Genomic DNA, 19,313 nt, shown 5'->3' on the forward strand with positions numbered 1-19,313 from the left:
AAAAAACCGCAAATGAAGTATATCTGGTGGTAGCGGACATGTTCAGGCCGGCAGAAACGGCGTTCTTCCCGATCGAGCACGGAGAAAGATGCCGCTGCACAGTTCAGGCTGAATTCCCCAGTGACTTAATATTAATGTATACTACATATACCCTCAGTATTCTGCAGGAAATAATTCAGCCGCCAATCATGCTCTTTGCTCCATTCAGTCTGAAGAGAATATGGTACTTGAGACAGGCTTCCCCGCGGGTCGTACATCGGAGCGAGGAGACATACATGAGTATATATATTAGAGAGGAGATGCACACATAGACTAGTTGAATATACCTCAAGTGCATTGAGAACTGTGAGCTGACGAAATGCGGACTCTTGCTTTCCTGTTGTTCTTCACTTGGCTGTTCACTGCATCTGGGACGATTCTCGAGAACGGTCAGGCGCGGTTGAACCCGTATCCAGGGCAAGCGGAGGTTATTACGCTGGACAACAAGACATGGAAGACCTACAAGCCTGGTGTAAAGGAGCTTTCCTACAAGGGCAGATGGGACGACAAGCATATTTCTTGTGAGTCCAACAGAAGAACATAAAAGAAGAATCACTGATAAGAGCAGGGTGGTCGTATGTACAGCAGTCACTGCAATTGACTCTCGTTCACATTCCCTAGGGCTCCTGGATTCAAGCTTGCATTCACGGGTGAAAAGGTACGAAGAGCTTCCTGGAACAAAGGGATGAAGACTGACAGGATAGCTCGCCTTGTCCTTTGGCCAATACACGAGTCAAGGTGTTCTCGTCGCATACAGGTATGTCGGATGCCGGGTCTCATGCAAGGCTAATTTATTGCAGACTGGGTGGCCAGGACTGGCAATTCTCGAATGTCACTGCCAATGCCACATATCAATTTATTGGCCCTACCACGACGGGACTCAATCTCACTAATGCTGGCGACGCAAAGACTTTTGAGCTGAGAGGTAAGGCACGTACTGGACGCTCGTACAATAATCTCGCTGACTCTAGTAGTTACGAACTGGGCCTATGGATACGTTTCCCGGCTCCGTATACAGCAGGAATTTACTGACAACAAGCACAATCCAGCTGGCCGGTGTATCCGTCGCGGCAGATGCAAAGATCTCCAGGATCCCGAGTACCCGAAGATGGTAGAAATTATCGGAGACTCGTAGGTACACGGGATCCAGAAGAGTCACATACTGACCTCTGCAGGCTGAGCTCCGGCGACTACGCTACATATGAAGGGCTATCCTCCTGGGCGTACGATTTCGCAGCAGGTCTCGGAAACGTAGAATACTCCATTACTGTACGTTCTCTTCTACACCTGCTACATCCTGTATCCTGTGCTAACCGCCAAGGCCTATCCCGGTATCTGCCTTCACGACCAGAATTGCTGGGGAAATCCCCGCGGTCAGGTAAGCCAAGCCAGGCCTCCATTGTCGTCTCCTCAGACTGACCACCAGGCCTACCAATGGTACCGCACCTCCGACACATCCTGGCGCGCACACGAGATCTACGGCGACAATCCACCCAGGTGGAACTTTGCAGCTCAGCGCCCAGCCGATCTGGTTGTCATCAACATTGGCACAAATGACAACAACCCGACGAACAATGTCTCCAGCACAGACTACTACAACGACTATGTCGCTCTCGTGGACAACATCCACAGGATCTGGCCCAAGGCCAATATCGTTCTCATGGTGAGTCTCCTTAACAAAGTACGTACAATGCTAATAATGGCAGTCGCTTTGGGGTGGCTTCGGAGCTTCGGGGGATACATACTTGCAGGGCCCTATATGGGTGGATGAGATTAAGCGGGTTTACCAGCATTACGAGGGGAAGGGGTTCATCCATTACTTCGACACGACGGGGATCCTGCAGCACAACGATATCGCTCCGCAGTGGCATCCCACTGATGTTGGACATTTGAAGATTGCCGCGCATCTGATGCAGTGGGTGAAGTTGAAGTTTGGGTGGGAGTTTGGGGCTACCGGGCCAGAGGTGCATCATGGGACGTTGTACTGGAATGATCAGGCAAATTACTAGTTGTGGCAACTGCGCAAGAAGACAAACGCTCCGTGTCGTAGAGAGATGAGCTGCATGTTCGTTAGGCCTTTTTCCTGAGCAGACTAGGAGACAAACATCCTAAGACTATCCTTTCCGATAGAAACCCACTAGGATCATTTGTAACTGCGACCCAGTGAGGGATATATATCATGCAAACGGACCAATCAAGTGTATATGACGTCCGTAGATGGCTGTCCCTGCCACCTCATAGTGGCACTGTGGCTCCTGCACACCGTTCCCGTTAAGCTCGCCGGAGATGCATACTCCTCGGGTAGTCCCCTCTTTGCGGAGACAGAATATGGGGAACTTTGATAATTGACTGATACTCGGCCTTCGACTCGGAGTGGTGAGCTTTTAGGGCTTCTATTCGCTCAGCCTCTTCTAACTGACCTCGCCGAATCTCCTACTCAATGAATATCTGCACCTCCTCTAGCTATCATCACTTTGTAGAGAGTTGGGTCCTTGTATGGTCGGGGCTGCCGGACGATGTCCAAGGACTCCAAGCTGCCTGATCTTGCGCTTATGAGCCTACCCTCTCCGCGGATGATTGTCAGATTGAACAAGTATTCCAGTACTTCACACCAAGCACGAATATTGACTGTGCCTCAAAGAGTTTGCACTCATTTTTCGTCATTACTGGACTATTTGACTGATGTGGTTTGTACTTCGAGGAGATTTTGGTGCGCAGAGGCTACCTTTCTGCCATTCATTGGATAGCTATGCTCCGACCTGCTGCAAAGCTAGAGCACGGTACTTTATCTGACAGCCTGGTCTAGCCCGTAGGTGAGGTTTTGTCGCCCAGGTGGCGGTAGTCTTAGCATATCGTCCACGTCGAAGTGCAGCTGAAGCGGACTAGGCTTTTATGGCGAAGCAACACCGAGAGTAGCTCGCACTCTGATAGATGGGCATAACTTCCAGCCAATGGGGAGTACATCTAAAGCACCAACTAATGCAGACAGTGCATTAGTCGGGACTGATCAATTTCCTGCTTTGGACATCCAAGACCCCCAAAATCATGTATCAGACATCGTCTTCCAGATATGCTATCAAAGGCCCACCCCAACTTATTCCACGACAGGCACTCCAAAATACTTGGTCGATTGTCTTCCCCAGGAAAAGTTTTCCGTTCCCCAGCAGAGAACTTGCGAAAAATGAGGTTGGCATACAAACGACTACTCAGGAAGAAAATTCAACTGCAACACCTCCTGCACCGCCTCATGGATGGTCTCTTGCTTCCGTAGAAACTCCAAAAGCTTGATAATACTGTCATTGTCTCCTTGGGCGATAAGGTTGATCAATGAATTGAGTGCATTTTTATATCGTTCTTTTGCCAGATAAATCGGGTCCTCCGAGTCTGCTTTTCTGTTTGGCACAGTCGTCGAGGTAGTGCTTCTCTCCTGTAGAGTTCACGTCAACGGCTGTTCTCACAAAACCGAATAAACACCGTACCTTTGAAGAATGGTTATTTTGTTGCATCATGAGATACCCTCGGGGAACAATGCTCGTGAGGTGGGATGTAAATCACCGCCTGCCGTTGGGTGAGTGCTGTCAAACACAATTGAACTTTAGGGAACCTGGAGCCTACTATATTAAAGCTTCAAACGAAGGAGTTAGCCTAACATAAAAATTGCTGTAGATAGAGATTCAACGTGAGCGGTCAATGGAATCATTCAGTCTTATAAACAATAAGCCTGAAGAAACAGAGTCGGTGCAGATCAGCCCAGACATCGGGCAGCAGATCATGGTCCACCCGTTAATAGACCAAGAAGTCCAGGCTTGTCAAGCCCGCCAGTAAGAATTGGGTTACAATTACCCCCAAGTCCGGGAGCCCGTGTATCTGTCGTGTGCAATGTGTGTTGACCTGTTCTAGCCCAATTATTGAGTCTATGAAGCTCATGCAGATCCAGCTATTGGTATGCATTGACCCAAGTATTAGGGGTCCAAAGCAGACCTACTAAAAAGCTTCTGGATCATCCACAACCTAATATATGAGATGGCATTTTAAAAGGACGCCATGAAGAGCATTGCCCTGTTAGGTTCTGAATTCATCTATATTAGGTAAGGAACTAAGACATCCAAGCTTATGGCTCGATGATCGACCTATCTCGATAGTCGTTGAGAATGGCTGCCAATTGGCTGGCAGTGTATCCCATAAATTAGCCATGCAGCTGAAGCTGATAACTATCTAAGAGGAGAATAAATGGGGCTATCTGCCTAGTTCCTCAGAGATATAGTTCTCCGCTCAATATTTTGTTTGTAATTTAGTATCCTTAGCATTACAGTTATCATTACACCATATATCTAAGCTATCTCTAGGGTATTTAATCTGCCCTATAATATTTATTCTTTTTTGAATTGATCATCATGAATTAGTTCTGCTTGATCTTGCCTTATTACCTATTCGTCCGCCAGGATTACTAGCCCATATTGTCTCAGCTTGCTACGACAGTTATGAGCCTGAGTGCTCATTAGCTATCTCAGGATAACACGCACACATTGCCACTGTTGTCCTCTAACGCGAGTCTGCAGTTTACCCTCGAGTCGATCGGATCGGCCGTCGAACCCTGGTGTCGGCCCACCTCAAAGCAACTTCAAACTGGCTAGTATCCTATACAAATATGGTGTACGTGGAGGCAGGTCAAGCGTCTGTGACTGTTCCAAATGACCAACTGCTACAGTCAGAGGCACAATGGAGAGTCTGGATAAGTCACGTTGAGTCTGCGGCTATGTCCGAGAACGTTTGGAGATATCTTGATCCGGACGAGGCCATTGTCCCTGAAGTCCCAGATCTTCCCACACGTTTCCCTGAACCATCCGATCTTGATCAGGATGCAGTCGATGCTATCGATCTGAGTGATAAACTGCTCATGAAGTATGATAAGCTCTGTAGCCAATTCGTTAAGAAGAGAGCTTTGGTAACGGCCACCCAGAAGGCTCTGGCGCGTATCAATAGCTATATTATCGCGAGAGTGGCAAAAGAGTATCATCCACAGTTGACTTCCTGCAAGACGCCGAGCCAGAAGCTAGTTCAATTATTCTGTTCCAACCAAAAGGATCTACTCGCCACCAAGACCTTCGCAACGAATGGCGACAGCTATCTCTTATTCTTATAGCTATACTACTTATTATTTCTATACCTCTTATGCTTACTATAGCTATAGTGCCCTATCTATTACTACTAATACTACTACACTATTAATACTGCTTCCTCTAGTTACTAGGGCTATCCTCCCAGTCATGGACATGCTACATCCTATACTAGTTATAGATATAGTATATTTTATAGTTAGGGGGGCAGTGCCCTTATTAGTATTATTATCTTTATACATAGCTTATCTATACTACTACTCCCTCCTCCTCCTATATCTCTTATTCTAATAGGGCTAAGTTATATAGCTCTTTTAGAGTACTACTACTACTATTTATAGGCCCTGCCTTGTAGGGTAGGGGCCTATTACAATTTTATAATAGCTATAATACTTCTAGTACTAAGTATGTATAATATAAGGGACTTTATTAGTCTTACTAGTTAGTATATTTACTTCTCTCTTTATACTTAGTGTAGTTATTAATTATTTTATTCTTTTAAGTTCCCCCTTACTATACTCTCTATTAATATATCTAAAGAAGACTAAGGCAGGCTACTAACAACCATTAAGGCATGCAGTAGATGTAGAAAGGACCCTTGCTAAGATAGACTAGAGTATATATACACAGGCTAATAGTTTGGATTCCTAGAGATATGTATAATAACTACCATGTAGGCTATGGCGCTATAGATTTATTATAATTTAGTTTAGTAGATATCTAGGAATTCCAGGAAGTCCAGGAAATCAAGGCTCTAGCACTACTAATTATTATAATTTAGTTTAGTAGATATCCCAGTCCAGGAAGTATTATCTAGTTCTAAGAGCTGATTCCAGCTTTTGTTAATATCCAGGTAGTAGTTGAGTGGATTATAATAAGTAGTAATCTATGGCAAGGAGTTGAAGCACCTGATATATCTGCCTTAATGATCAGGCCATGTATACTTAGTAATGGGCTCTGGAAAGGGCTGAGGCCACGCATCCTGCGTGGCCAAAAGACCTTGTACATCTATAAATGCATCTGAATAATAGAAATGTACTATGTCTGGGAAGGCACCGTCTCCCATTCACGAACATTATCCAACCCCCTAGTCCTCGAGACATCTCCCCTGTCTAAATATCCGCAGATCCTGCCGGTAGGATCCCACTTCCTGCGGATATCCATCAGTCGACGCCCGTTGTTCTCGGACCAGTATCTGGTCTGTCGTTCCTGGAAATCTGAATCCCCTAGATACGCCCCAACCGAATGCCGCTCGACTTGCTTCATCACGTTCTTTACCCACGCCTGGCACCGTGCATCGTCCTTCTCGTCTTCCCACACGGTATACAATGCAAAGTAGTGATCCGATTGCATGCTGAGTGCCATACTCGGCAGGTCGCGGCGGCTACAAGGGTTCATCGCGTACCACAAGCAAAAGGCCTTGCGATGGGGCAAGGTGGTGAACGCCTCCTCCAGGACTTTGGGGACGTCCGCGTCGTTGTGCAGGTAGGCATTCTCGGCGCAGTAGCGGTGGCCTTCTGGGTTTGCCTTGCCTTGGTTCACGTATTGGTTCTCTAAGCTGTCCTCTCGGCAGAACCATTCCCCGATGGTGCCAGCAGGGCGTGACTGCTGGGCTGGAGTGAGGGCTGCTTCTGCCTCTTCCGGAGTGTGTTTTAGAGTCACGAGGAGAACGAAGAGGCAGATGTCATCGCTGTCCTCAGGATACATACTCACAACAGCGATTTCGGTGTCGCGATCGAAATCCGGGGTGATGGCGACTATCCAGCTGAAGGCTTCATGATATTTGCTGATGGGGTAGACGTACCCAGACGACCGAAACCCGCGTTTGGGATACGGGATGAGCTCAAGATGGAATTGTGTGATCACACCAGGGAAGCCTGCCACGGGGATGGGCCGAGGATTAGATGATGAATTGATGATGTGGGTTAAGAGCTTTACCCGGACCGGCGCCTCGAGCTGCCCAGTAGAGATCCTCGTTTTGATTCTCATTGCAGTGCAGCAGTTCCCCCTCCGCCGTCACCACATCGACGGCCTTGACTCTCTCGCACGCCCAACCCCAGCCCTTCATAAAGTCAGTTAACCATGATACTTGGAGAGTTCGAGTCATACCCGGCAGTTCCATCCCATACCTCCTTGCAGGAGAAAGCCCCCCAGTCCAACATCCGGACAATGACCCCCGGGGAACATCAACCCGTACTCCTCGATCAGCTTTCCGTTAATCTCCTTCCCCGTCATACTCGGTGATGCTCGCGCCATGCGCTTCTCTGCCTCCACTTCCAAATGCTTGTAATCGCCCAAGTCTATAAGAATGGACTCATCACGCACACTCCAAGCAGCCCATGAATGTCCCCCGGAGCGCACGGCGACGCGGCAATTCTTCTCCTTTGCCAACTTGACTGCCAGCACGATGTCGTTTAGACAAGTAGCCTTGACTACCGCCATGGGATATCGACGCGGGCGACGGTGGTTGAAGACGCGACCCACGCGGGCTTCTTCGTAGACGGCTGGATCGGCCGAGGCGCGCCAGATAATACGCATTGTACTGTGAAGTGTGGTAAACTGGAAAGAAGACACGACTTTGTGTTTATCTAGACTATATCTGAGGTGTATAGGTGAAAGTGGTTATAAAGGTCCTCTTCTACTGTGTTTCGCGTACGCCCCGATTTACCCCCGCGGCCGACCCCGCACACTGAAATATCGCGTGGAGCCGAAATGTGGAGGGCGGAACTGAAGCCGCGGAAGTAGCGGCATTATGATCGTTCTGGCAGAGTAGGAACGGGGCTCTGAACTCTTAAGATCATACTACCACAATCTATGCGTAATCAGGCCTTGACTTGAGTGGTTTCTGGTCCAAAGTCCACCGTAATGTATGGGGAGTTCTGATGAAGTCCGATAATCGGATCAACATTAATGTCCAGTATCCCATTATCTTGGCACTCAACGTGTCAGGCAAACTCAGAATAAATCCACCAAGTCAAGATAATCAGTTGTTTCTGATACCCGGTAACAAGAGATGGTTGACCTGCTGGCATTTGGCAACGAATTCCGCTAACGATGTGCTGAGCCACACTTGGTTCTGTTTGCCATGAGTTCCTGGCGAGGACTATTTACCCGTGGCACACTCCTGAATCCCAAGGGGGATAGTCTGCGCATCTCCAGTGAGTGCGTAATACGCTGATGATTCTGGTCGGGCAAATCAGCCATGTCGAGACCCACAGACAAGGTCTGGATTCGAGAAGTCGAGACTGCACAGTACTCATATCTTTCGTGGCCTGAATAGTAGTATCAGACTCGGTAGATATCATGATGCGCTTTACATAAAATTGGATAAATCGTCACACACGATCAGAGACGGCCCTGGATTAACGCAGTGGACCTCTGCTTCAATTATTCATTCGTTACGTAGCAGGATAGATAGATTTAATATAGATAAGACCTTAGTCTTGGAACAGTGTTTGTAGCTGTTACATCTTCAGATACAAACATCCCCAGAAGCAGTGATTCTGTGATGAGAGCTCCATCAACGATAGAAGTCGCCGCATAGAATAGTTATCCAATAATCAAATTCCCCATTGACTTCAAACCAATAAAGTTCCACAAATTGAATCATCGCGAATCTCAGCTGCCGCTGTTTCGACTACTCTCCCACCTCACGATCATCCGTCCAGAATACAAACTGAACAAACGACCACTTCATAGAGGCCTGTCGGATAGACTTGCCCCAGAAAAACAGTGGGATGAAGAAGAGTAGACAGCCGCCTGAAATGCCCGCCATAGCGCCATAGGCAGCAATATAGCCGGACTCGTTGACCCACGTATTGGTATAGAAGGAAAGCAGAAATCCAAAGCAAGCTGCGGCTGTTAGCGGAGAAATGACCTCAATGGAGGAAAAGAAAACTCACACTTGAAAGCAAGCTGGGTGACCGTCACTTCACCTGCGACTGGGCGGAAGGAGTCAATACAGTAGACGAAGGAGACATTCGTGCCCTGGGTGATGGCGAAAGACACTACACGATGATGTGTCAGCTGGATGATTTAAACAAAGAAATGATAGGACAAACATACACAAGCCCAAGCCAACGGTAGGTACCATCCAGTGCCAGCCATTGGCGATACCACATCCATATAGCACCAGGGAAAGAGGCGCGGCGATCACACTTGGGATAATCGCGGGCAATCGCATCTCAGGCTCACGGATCCCTCCATTGCGTTTGGTAAAGTAATCCGCCACCCAGTCGGAAAACGGACCACCGGCGAATGTACCCAGGAAACAACCTAACATGCCAGCGATGAAACATAAACCGGACTGCCAGGCCTCAAAGCCGTAGGTTGTGCTGAACGCCGAGGCGAAATTGGAGACAACAGCCACCAGGAACCCGATAGTCACCGACATGACAATGGTAGCCCAGAAGATGGGTGGGATGAGGATCAGCCCAAAGGGACGCACGAACATCCGCCAGAAGGACTCGTCCGTATATGTCTCGCCGGACCAGAAGCGCAGACTACGCAGGTAGCTCATCTTGGGCGGGATGGGAGGGACTGAGGCGAATTCCAGATTGTTGCTGTCCGACAATTTTTGGATCTCGACGGTACGTTCCACGAAGGGGTTTCCAACACGCCGGTAGGCAGTTTCTGGGAAAAAGAAGACGACCACAACGGTCAGAGCTCCGACTAGAGCGCATCCCACCCAGTAGATGGTCCGCCAGTCGTGCTTGATCGTGACCAGTCCCGAGATGATGATACCGAAGGCGACTCCTGCACTCAAGGCGGCGTTGTATATGCTGGTTAAACGGGCCGTCAGCTTCTCTGGGCGCTGAATCAACAGCAGGATAAGAAACACTCACGCCATGCCATAACCTCGCTGGTGAAGATAGAACACATCGGCAATGGTAACAGGCGCCAGGCACTCGCCGGCACCTGCCCCGATACCTAGGATGGTCCGGGTCGTGAGCTCGCCTGCATACGTCTTTGCCAAACCGGCTGCCAGTATCATGAAGAAGTAGAGAATGAAAGCAAAGATGTAGACTGGCCGCCGGCCGTATTTGTTAAGCAGCGGCACCCAGAAGAGACACGAGACGCCCTGCATCAGAGCGCTGTTGTTAAAAAAGTACGCGGCCCGACTGATCCAGTCACTCATCGTTGTGTTTCCCCCTTCTTTGAAGTCCGTCGCAATTGCAACCATTGCGACTGTAGGACCGGCAGCCATGAAATTACACATGACCATGGCTAGGGAGACAAGCATGGCGATATAGATCTTGTAGGCAGTCGACCAGCGAAGGGGATCATTGGGGTCCAGTGACGGAGCTGGAGTCAAGATAACCTCATTGGTGTGCTCATGCCGCAGACGCACATGGCCGAGGTTGCGTAGATGGAAGGGGCCGCGAGACTGACTGTCCTCGACATGCTCGATCGTCTCCGTCGTCTTGAGGCTAGTATCTGCCATGGTAAATAGTGATATAAACAAGGAGGAGGATAGCTGACGAGGGAAGAGCCTGGAGGTTGGAGGGGGATTAATACCAGTCCAGGCGATTTCAGAGAAAGGAAGTAAACAATGAAGAGACGTGCACCCTCCTAAGCCATTTTCACTGGGCTGGCGATGGTTGTCGGCTGTCCCCCTCAAAGCGGAGAGGCGAACGGGAGCAAACAGTGTTGGCTTGCAGCGGCTTTTGTGCGAACAAGGTTTAGTGACTTTAGTCTGTGCAAAACGTCGGGGAGGTGGACAATCCGGGGGGTAGGGTCCGGGGAAGTGGGGGGAGACATCAGAAAACCGCTTGGACGAATCAGAATAGTTTTCCATGCACCGAAAGAGATGATCCGAGTGATCCAATTCAAGCTAGGACGGACTGCTTATGGAGAGTCCATTAGTTTTAGAATTGGTGGGAAATAGTTCCAGGAAGGATATACAACCGGCCAGTAATATGAGGTGATTCGTGAAATCAGGATGAGTAGGTGAGGAGGGATATGATTATGAATAATTTATGATAGAGGCTGATATTATGCAGTTCTTGACTAGCAGCGAATTGCAAGTATCTCATTCACCAAACCACCTTCCCAAGACAAGCAGACCACATACGTCCGCACCCGCAGAGCAGTTACTAGTGAGAGCGAGGCTTAAGATGTCCACCTCCAGGCAAGCTGACGGTCTTGGACTTGAGCCACGCGTTGGAAGCGGCAGACGGATTGTAGTAGATGTTGTAGCCCCTGGAACGGATGTTCTTGTTGTTTGCATCGGCATTAGTAAAGTCCTGTACACTGACATCCCGAGTCAGAGTCCAGGTGCAGGTCTCATCAAGAGACACAGCAAAAGTGGCGGTTCCTTTGCCCGCAGTGTAGGCAGAACCAGTCCAACTGGAGTGGTCCGTGAGGCTCCAAGAGATTGAGCTGCCATTGTATGCGACGATGTCACCCTCTAGGGCGGACTCTGCCACAGAGACAGTAACCTCAGCAGGCTGAATGGAGGGGTTCTCCTCCGAGCCGGCAAAGTACTGGAACGCCTGAGTCACCTGGGAGGAATTGGCGATGACGAGGATACCTGAGGCTGAGTTCAGCTCCGTGGCTACGAGAGTGGCTGTGGCAATGATGTTGCCAAACCACAGGGCAGCCATGTCCTTCTTCAGAGTTGTAAGCCGAGAATTTTCAAAAGAGATTGAGGCCCCGCTGCGCCTCTGCGAAGATGAAAACATGACGGTTCCTGCCAATAAACCAGCAGTCAGATCGACGTTTTTGAGGACCGCCTTCTGCGCTTCGTCACTGAACAGCATAGGTGCCTTCTCAGCCAGTCCAACGACGTTGGTACCGTAGATCTCACCGAGGGCGTAGAAGATGGCACTTCCAATACCCGCCGTATGAGCAACCGAATCGCTGACAAAGAGGTAGCCGGCTGGGCTGTCCCCAGAAAAGGAGGAGCAGCGATTGCCGCCAGAGTAGTGGCGCACATTCGACGCGTAGATTGTGGCATTTCCTGCCGCGTAGAGACCGTGAGAGACAGGCCCAGAGCTGTAGAGATCCGTCTTGCTCACATATACGGTTGTCCCAGTGCCATAGGAAAAACATTGGCCGCACCATTGTGCACGGTAATGTTGCTGTTTTCGATGTATGCAGTGGATGAATTTGCAATATGATGGCCGCGTTGACGCCAAAGAAACTCGCCTGGTTGAGCCAGGTGCAGTATCCCTCCTTGATAACCTCCACATGAGACAGATTAACAGTAGCACCATGCGTGGCAACGAGCACACTCGTGTCGTTGGCATTAACCGTCAAGGTCTTGTGGTCCAGTTCCGCAGCCTTGTCAACATAGTAGTAGGGACCGGTGATGTTATAGCTCAAAGACATGGGGCCTCCGTTATCAGTGGTGTAGTCTGCCATTGTAGCGTCATCTTTGACATCCCCGGGCAGATCGGCGTAGTCGCTAGGATCAACGATGGAAACCGAACCCAGCACAAGAGAGCTGAAAGCAAACCATAGAAGAGACTGCATGGCCATTTTGTCAGGACAGCTTGCGAGGCGAACAGGTTTTTTGAGGTCTAGTAGTCCGAGTTGCTGACGTTTTATCTGTATGTACACAAGCCCAATTTATATCTTTGTCTGCCGTATCCTTGACAGAGCCAAGCATACGAATTCATCGTAGGATCAGCATCGTCCACAATATTCCTCGTTGGGAAAAATGAATACATGCATGCAACCTGGGGTAAGTGGAGCCGTAGCGTCTTGTTGTTTCTGCTCAAAGTTTGATTGAGATGGGGTCCCGAATAGGAGGAAAAAGAAGCTATAATGAGATTGAGATTGAGGGACGCGTGGCCTGCGACTTCTTGTGCATGTTAACTGCTTTGGGCCAGTGCGCCTAGTAATAGCCATTGAACTTAGTATGATCGCCAGTGAAGAAGTAGAATAGATACTCCATTTTATCTCAACATCACTGGTCATTCAGGTGAAAGAAATCAGCTATGACAGGATATAAGCTCGTTGTTCGACAATACCCAGCGCAGTGATCCGTTTCTAACACAATCTTTTTGAGACACAGTATGTTGTGATATCTAATGTCGAGTTCAATATTGACATCAGGAAGACAATTACATATTCTTCCCATCAGCTACAACGAAGGTAGTAAAAGAACGCGGCATAGATATCTATTCAATTGGCCTCATTCCCGAAACATCGGGCACTCCGTCTCCCTCCACCACCCTGGCGCTTACAATCTCATATACCGGCAGCTCTGCGAGTCGCGAAATGACATGATGTAGTGTAGGCAGTTGCTCCCAGTCCAGCGGGTCGATCTGGAAACTGGCCTTGGAGGAGGTCCATACCTTGCGTGGATTGGGGGTGGGCACAGCCTCCGAGAAGGGATCAAAGGCCGCGTACTCTTCAGCCGCCTTGTTCTTGTTCAATCGACCGGTCTGTGGGAGATATTTATATACCAGGATCCCATCATCAGCTTCTCCACTGAATCCTCCGGGGGTCGACGCTGGTTCAACTTCGACCAGATCCTCAAGTAGGAAATGGCCCCAGAGAGAGCCCTGCCACCCTGTACGAATCCGATACGATTTTGCCCGGCGGTAGATGTCCACTGAGGTATATAACTTGGGAGCGCCCAGCTCTTCTCTTCCCGACACGATGGGGTCGGTCAGTGACTCAAAGAGGATGGGCAGGTAGGAGCCTTGAATGACGGTGCCGTCCTTCTTGACGTACTCGACACCATGGACATACAAACCGATGTGAGAATATCCTGAGCCACCCAACCACTCCATCTTGTTCAGGGTGGTCTGCGAGAAGGTGGCATATGCCACAGTATCAGGAGCGCTGAATCGCCAGCCACGGCGGCCCGGGGGAAAGAGGTTCTGTAGTACGGTACGTGAGGTCTTGAACTTGATCGAGGCAGTAGTGAAGGTGGATTTGGTGCCATCCCGGGGGACGCCCAAATGGTTCTGGCGCGGACCGGGCATAGGACCAAAGGCGAGGGGCATGCGCCAGTAGGGATTGGGGATGCGTTTCCACGTCCACTCGCGGAGTCTCTGCGTCGAATTATCCCACTCGTCGTGGCCAAAATTGTAGTTGGTAAAGCCGTACACTAAGACAGTTAGTGTGCTATTTGCGACGAATGAAAGTGGAACACTTACTGTCAGCGGTTTCCTGTCCATCGACTCGATCACGGCCGGCCAACCGAGAGTATTGTTGTATGCGGCTAGCGCGTTCATGGCGAATCTCATCATACAACTGAAGACGCTCTGGTATTTCCTCGACGGTCGTTCCCAGAGGCAGCACTACTGCCAGGGAAGCAGCGTCTTCTATTGCAACCCCCGCTCCCTGCCCTTGATGTGGGAGGAAGGGATGGGCGGCGTCGCCCAGCAGAGCCAAACGCCCCTCATACCAACGGGGAATCTCCTCCATATCTAGCAACTTCCAAACCCGAACACTCTGCGGATCCGCCATGCTCAGCAGCTTTAGCACTACAGGGTCAAACGAAGAGAAGATCTGGAGCATCTTCTGTAGATTGCCTGACTGGCCCCAGCTCTCGTCTGCCTCTTCTGCCGACTCCTCTTCCGGGTGAATCAACACGAAGTTCAACACAGTGTTGTGCGACGTGGGATAGAGTACAATCCGCCGATCAGCGCCGTACCAGATGGATAGCTCTCCCGGACGCTCGACTAGAGCGGCAGTCTCGGGAACATGCAGCGCTGCTTGCTTGGATACAAGGAAGCGAAAGGCGCTTTTGCCGGAGCAGGAAGCCTTGACATTTCCGCCTGGAATTGCGCTGCGAGTGATGGAGTGGACTCCGTCGGCTCCAACCACCAGATCGCCCTGGAACTGGGTCCCGTCTTCAAGTGTGATGGTGGCTGTTGCTGAGTCGACCTGTACCACCCGACTGGCGGTTCGGAATGGGATAGCCTCGCGGTCCGCATCAGCGCTCGTGGCTGCCCTTTTAAGTTGGTTATGCAAATCAATCCGATGAGCTAGGAGCCATTGCTGGAAGCAATTAAATCGATGCCCTCAAGACTACTTAGCGGTGGTACTCACATGCTGCCATCTCTTGTTTTGCTCGGTAAGATCGATAGCTCGCTCAATGTGGCCCAGAGAGGTATATTCAATAAGCTAAAGGGTTAGATTTAGTATGCGAAATACCATCAATAGCATAAAGCGTACCCTCTCCATCAAGTTCGCGCCGGACTGTTGCGCATCGATACCCAGTCGCTTCAGGATTCCATTGGCATTCGGGGCAAGATGAAGTGCTGCGCCGGTCTCGACGGCCAGTCGAGATTGTTCGAAGATCTGTAATGGTCAACCGTCTTTGCTGTCATAGGCGGATCGGATAACACACCTTGACAACATGGCCTTGCCTACGAAGAGCAATTGCAGCAGTCAACCCACCGATTCCACCTCCTACTACTAATACCTTCAAAGGAGATGGGCTGGTTGTCTGGTTTGTCGCGACTGTTCCGTTAACAGCTGCCATTGTGTGAGATATTGCCTGTAAGTAGAAGAAGAAACACAAATGGGTAATAGGTAGCGCACCGCAATGATTACTGCAATTGGGGGCCTTTTGTACCAGTAACGATCATTTTTATTCAAATGACTGAAAAACCAATATCAGGTGGGGTAAGCCTTTCAACTTACTCTCGCGTCTCTTGTCGGGAAGCAGATATTTCGGGACCACCGGTTGAGGAGGTGGAGGGGCTGTCGTCCATCCGAACTCACCACGTATGCATTCTCCCATCGTTTGGTAGTCCAGACTGTGGTCATCTGAAATTTCCGCACAATTAATAAACTAACTGATTGGATGCCTTTGTGAGGCACGATAGTGTGAGATCTCGGGGACCTTGAAACAAGCAGCTGCTGCAAATGAGAGAATTATATGCGGCCACATCACGGTTGTTTAACGATATGTTGAAAAGATACTTCTCAAACAGTGGTATCTCAATCTGTCTACCAAGCACATCGACTTGCACAGTCCACTTTAAGTTTATATTCGAGATTGTCATAAGGCCGGCAGGTTTACGGATTGTATTCTCGTGAACAAAGTGTCGGAAGATAGTATCTCTATAGAATCATGGCATCCGCATCCTGGTGCAATTACGTTTTACGAGGATATACAACTGTATTTGGAAACTAAAGTATCGTCCAACAACCTGTACAGGAAGCCTGGGCTATATAGGATCACGTACACGGAAGCTTCACCAACCATTGACTGGGAAATGTGAAATAGACATAATTCAGCTTGGACATGGATTACTCTACTACACTCTACCTATCTCTCTGAATCCATTCAAACTGATCACCGAGATAGTTGTAAGCCCGAAGATCGCCAGACCGTGCATGACCCTCGAAGTTCTCAGCGCGTGCTGCCCTTCCACACAGCCGTCCCAATTCTCCGCTTGCCTGACGGCTGGTGATTTCTTGATATGTCACGGTGCGAAGATACTTTCCCACCCACAGACCTCCCGTGTATCTCGCAGCTTTCTTGGTGGGAAGGACGTGGTTGGTGCCAATGACCTTACTTGATTAGCTTGGAATATCTCCTACTTTACTCAAGGGCATACCTTATCGCCGTAGGAGACACAAGTCTTTTCTCCAAGAAATAATGCACCGTAGGCATTCATTTTCTTGAGGGCTTCCCGTGGCTCTTTGGTGAGGATTTGGACATGCTCGCTGGCATATTCATCCGCCAGTGTCCAAGCTTCGTCAATCGAGCCCACAACAATCACCTCGCCGAACCGTTCCCACGAGGTTCCCGCTAGTTCAGCGGTCGATAGGTTCTTCAATAGCTCGGTAATAATCCGCATCGATTCTCGGCCAACGGCCTCGGACGTGGTGATGATCACCGCGGGCGAATCAGGCCCATGCTCAGCCTGCGAGAGAATGTCCGTTGCCACCGTAAAGGGATCGGCCGTCTCATCAGCCACAATAAGAATTTCCGTTGGTCCCGCAAAAAGATCAATCCCAATTTCGCCAAACAACTGCCTCTTCGCCTCGGCGACAAAGGCGTTGCCTGGCCCCGCGATGAAATCCACCTTGGCCATGGTCTCGGTGCCCAGTGCCATGGCCGCAATGGCTTGCACTCCTCCAAGCAGATAGATTTCGTCTGCACCAGCGAGATGCATGGCTGCGATGGTGGCATGAGGGATCTTGCCTGCGATAGGAGGAGTACAGCCAATGACCTTGGGGACGCCGGCTACCTTGGCTGTGAGAATGGTCATATGGGCGGAGGCAAGGAGGGGTAGCGCCCGCCTGGGATGTAGCTGTTATTGTCAGTCTAGATTGCACGTTTTGGTCTTTTCGGAAGTGCCTACGCTCCAACTGTCTGGATAGGCAGATTTTTCTGTCCAAGAGACACGCCCTTAGTTTGTCAGTACAGCTTAAAAGGCACCGATAGTCAGACTTACTGGCTGGATTTCGTACTCAAAATCTTTGATCGAGTCACGTTGCGCTTGTGCAAAGGCCCGCACATTCCTCTGGACCTGCTTAATATCCTCGATTGTTTGTGCAGAGCAGGCCGCAATGGAAGCTTCAATATCTTCTCGGGAGAGATTGAACGAGCCAGGCGACCATTTGTCAAACCTTTCCGAGTACTTGCGCACTGCTGCGTCTCTATTGGCGCGAATGTCGTCGATCACGCCCTTGACAATGGTGCTAACGTCGACTTGGGGCGCTGTCGAGTTGGACGCGGTATCTGCGCGACTCTTCAGGTGACGTCTTGCCATTGTGCCGTTGAGTCCCGTTTATGGTAGAGCAAAGATTGCAGTTAGAATTTGTGTGTTTCATTAATTCAGCTGTCCATGGTTAGAGTACATATAACTGTAGGGTGTTATGCATTGCCATCAGCTCCCTTCGGCTCCACCCGAGCCTGCGTCGGCCACAACTCCGAGAGTCCGGTCTTGACTGCGAACACGGAGAACTATAGAGGTCTAGCCGGGAGTGCCGTGAGAGCGCCCTCGGGTCATTGCTAACCCCAAAGCAGGAATTTGGGGCTATTGTCCCAGTCCTCATCCAGCTCGTCGAGCCTTCATCTCAGCCTTCTTCACTAAGAAAACTGCCAAACTTGCACTACTATGACTTCACCGAAGGTCGCTTTGATTACCGGCTCGTCCAGAGGCGTAGGCGCAGCAATTGCCCGATGCCTGGCCGAGGAGGGCATGAGCATCGTTATCAATTACAATTCCGATCCTGCTCCGGCGGAACGATTACTCCAAGAGATGAGAGCTTCGAATCAGGCCAAGGTGCCTGGTGCCGATGTCTCTCACTATGCAGCATTCCAGGCGAATCTGGCCGACCGAAGCGGCATTCAGCAGCTCGTGCAGCAAACCATTCAGACAATGGGCCGGTTAGACGTGGTAGTTTCCAACGTCGGCTGGACGCGAATGACCAATTTCATGAATCTGGACGAAGCGGATGACGAGACGGACTGGGATAGGTGCTTCTCGATGAATGTCAAAAGTCATTTCCAGCTTTTCCGGGTTTGTCAAGAGCATTTAGAGCGCAGTGAGGGGGTATTCATTGCTACAGCGAGTGTTGCGGGTTTGAAGCCTAGTGGGAGTTCATTGGTATGTATCACTTTAATTCATGTATTACAGAGTTCGTAAATGGTGGTCTGACGATACTAGCCATATGCCGTGACCAAAGCGGCTCTTATCCATCTCATCAAGAGTTTGGCCATCATTGCAGCCCCGAAGATCCGAGTCAACTCGGTGTCGCCAGGGGTTTTGCTGACAGTGAGTGACTCGCTCGACCTTGAGAGCAGTATCTAACAGACCGAACTAGGACTGGGGTCTTCAATTCCCAGAGGAGAAGCTCAACGCTGTGAAAGAAAAGAACTTGCTTAAACGATTTGCAACTCCGGAGGTATGTCCCTAATACATAGTGATAGCGCTATTGACTCATGGACATGATAGGATGTTGCCGAACAAGTCAAAGTATTTGCTACTTCTAAGTCCATGACGGGGGTAAATGCAGTAATAGACGCAGGCTTTTCGGTTTGAGCCCTCTTTCTGAATTGAATTCGTATAGCAGGTTAGAAAGTAATAAAATCTTGTTTAAGGTATAACTGCTGCATGTCATTCATTCATACATTCATATACTCATCTTGTTAGTTGTCAGCATTGCTGGGCATCAAGCAGGACAATGAAAGTGACTTATATTTTGCTATACGCTGGCGAGCTCCTTCACTGG

At 49.6% G+C, this 19,313-nt stretch overlaps 9 protein-coding genes across 9 annotated transcripts; 3 read left to right on the forward strand and 6 right to left on the reverse strand.

The window, feature by feature from the left end:
• Nucleotides 1-213: 213 nt before the first annotated feature.
• On the forward strand, nt 214-2,048 carry P174DRAFT_465520 (SGNH/GDSL hydrolase family protein; the record flags this gene model as incomplete). The annotated part of the gene is made up of 8 exons (XM_024830541.1): nt 214-560; nt 744-796; nt 853-973; nt 1,122-1,170; nt 1,215-1,308; nt 1,361-1,417; nt 1,466-1,702; nt 1,746-2,048. Exons 1-8 carry the CDS (start codon nt 359-361, stop codon nt 2,046-2,048), a joined length of 1,116 nt encoding a protein of 371 aa, XP_024686528.1. The 5' UTR covers nt 214-358.
• A 1,193-nt stretch (nt 2,049-3,241) lies between these two features.
• On the reverse strand, nt 3,242-3,545 carry P174DRAFT_455731 (uncharacterized protein; the record flags this gene model as incomplete). Its single annotated transcript, XM_024829354.1, has 2 exons — nt 3,242-3,466; nt 3,519-3,545. 2 exons carry the CDS (start codon nt 3,543-3,545, stop codon nt 3,242-3,244), a joined length of 252 nt encoding a protein of 83 aa, XP_024686529.1.
• Nucleotides 3,546-4,687: 1,142 nt separating this feature from the next.
• P174DRAFT_426287 (uncharacterized protein) lies at nt 4,688-5,182 on the forward strand (the record flags this gene model as incomplete). Its single annotated transcript, XM_024825373.1, has 1 exon — nt 4,688-5,182. One exon carries the CDS (start codon nt 4,688-4,690, stop codon nt 5,180-5,182), a length of 495 nt encoding a protein of 164 aa, XP_024686530.1.
• A 1,018-nt stretch (nt 5,183-6,200) lies between these two features.
• On the reverse strand, nt 6,201-7,711 carry P174DRAFT_398435 (FAD-binding oxidoreductase; the record flags this gene model as incomplete). Its single annotated transcript, XM_024823836.1, has 3 exons — nt 7,266-7,711; nt 7,095-7,218; nt 6,201-7,033 (listed from the first exon to the last, which is right to left on the reverse strand). Coding segments are annotated over exons 1-3 (1,386 nt in total), but the record flags the coding sequence as incomplete, so codon positions are not given.
• Nucleotides 7,712-8,793: 1,082 nt separating this feature from the next.
• P174DRAFT_363281 (putative MFS transporter) lies at nt 8,794-10,599 on the reverse strand (the record flags this gene model as incomplete). The annotated part of the gene is made up of 4 exons (XM_024821911.1): nt 8,794-9,008; nt 9,059-9,163; nt 9,222-9,937; nt 10,001-10,599. 4 exons carry the CDS (start codon nt 10,597-10,599, stop codon nt 8,794-8,796), a joined length of 1,635 nt encoding a protein of 544 aa, XP_024686532.1.
• Nucleotides 10,600-11,251: 652 nt separating this feature from the next.
• Nucleotides 11,252-12,638, reverse strand: P174DRAFT_426290 (uncharacterized protein; the record flags this gene model as incomplete). Its single annotated transcript, XM_024825374.1, has 2 exons — nt 11,252-12,238; nt 12,291-12,638. The coding sequence occupies 2 exons, from the start codon at nt 12,636-12,638 to the stop codon at nt 11,252-11,254; spliced, it is 1,335 nt and encodes a 444-aa protein (XP_024686533.1).
• A 644-nt stretch (nt 12,639-13,282) lies between these two features.
• Nucleotides 13,283-15,603, reverse strand: P174DRAFT_361504 (putative salicylate hydroxylase; the record flags this gene model as incomplete). The annotated part of the gene is made up of 5 exons (XM_024821792.1): nt 13,283-14,220; nt 14,270-15,116; nt 15,168-15,242; nt 15,294-15,419; nt 15,469-15,603. 5 exons carry the CDS (start codon nt 15,601-15,603, stop codon nt 13,283-13,285), a joined length of 2,121 nt encoding a protein of 706 aa, XP_024686534.1.
• Nucleotides 15,604-16,291: 688 nt separating this feature from the next.
• On the reverse strand, nt 16,292-17,900 carry P174DRAFT_436364 (histidinol dehydrogenase family protein). The gene is made up of 4 exons (XM_024826021.1): nt 17,531-17,900; nt 17,438-17,484; nt 16,688-17,375; nt 16,292-16,640 (listed from the first exon to the last, which is right to left on the reverse strand). Exons 1-4 carry the CDS (start codon nt 17,846-17,848, stop codon nt 16,392-16,394), a joined length of 1,302 nt encoding a protein of 433 aa, XP_024686535.1. The 5' UTR covers nt 17,849-17,900; the 3' UTR covers nt 16,292-16,391.
• Nucleotides 17,901-18,104: 204 nt separating this feature from the next.
• Nucleotides 18,105-19,156, forward strand: P174DRAFT_381134 (SDR family NAD(P)-dependent oxidoreductase). The gene is made up of 4 exons (XM_024823060.1): nt 18,105-18,688; nt 18,749-18,856; nt 18,906-18,986; nt 19,037-19,156. The coding sequence occupies exons 1-4, from the start codon at nt 18,197-18,199 to the stop codon at nt 19,121-19,123; spliced, it is 768 nt and encodes a 255-aa protein (XP_024686536.1). The 5' UTR covers nt 18,105-18,196; the 3' UTR covers nt 19,124-19,156.
• The last annotated feature ends 157 nt before the right edge of the window (nt 19,157-19,313 follow it).

The sequence above is a fragment of the Aspergillus novofumigatus genome (genome assembly GCF_002847465.1).
Source record: "Aspergillus novofumigatus IBT 16806 chromosome Unknown P174scaffold_1, whole genome shotgun sequence".
Taxonomy (NCBI): Eukaryota; Fungi; Ascomycota; class Eurotiomycetes; order Eurotiales; family Aspergillaceae; genus Aspergillus; species Aspergillus novofumigatus.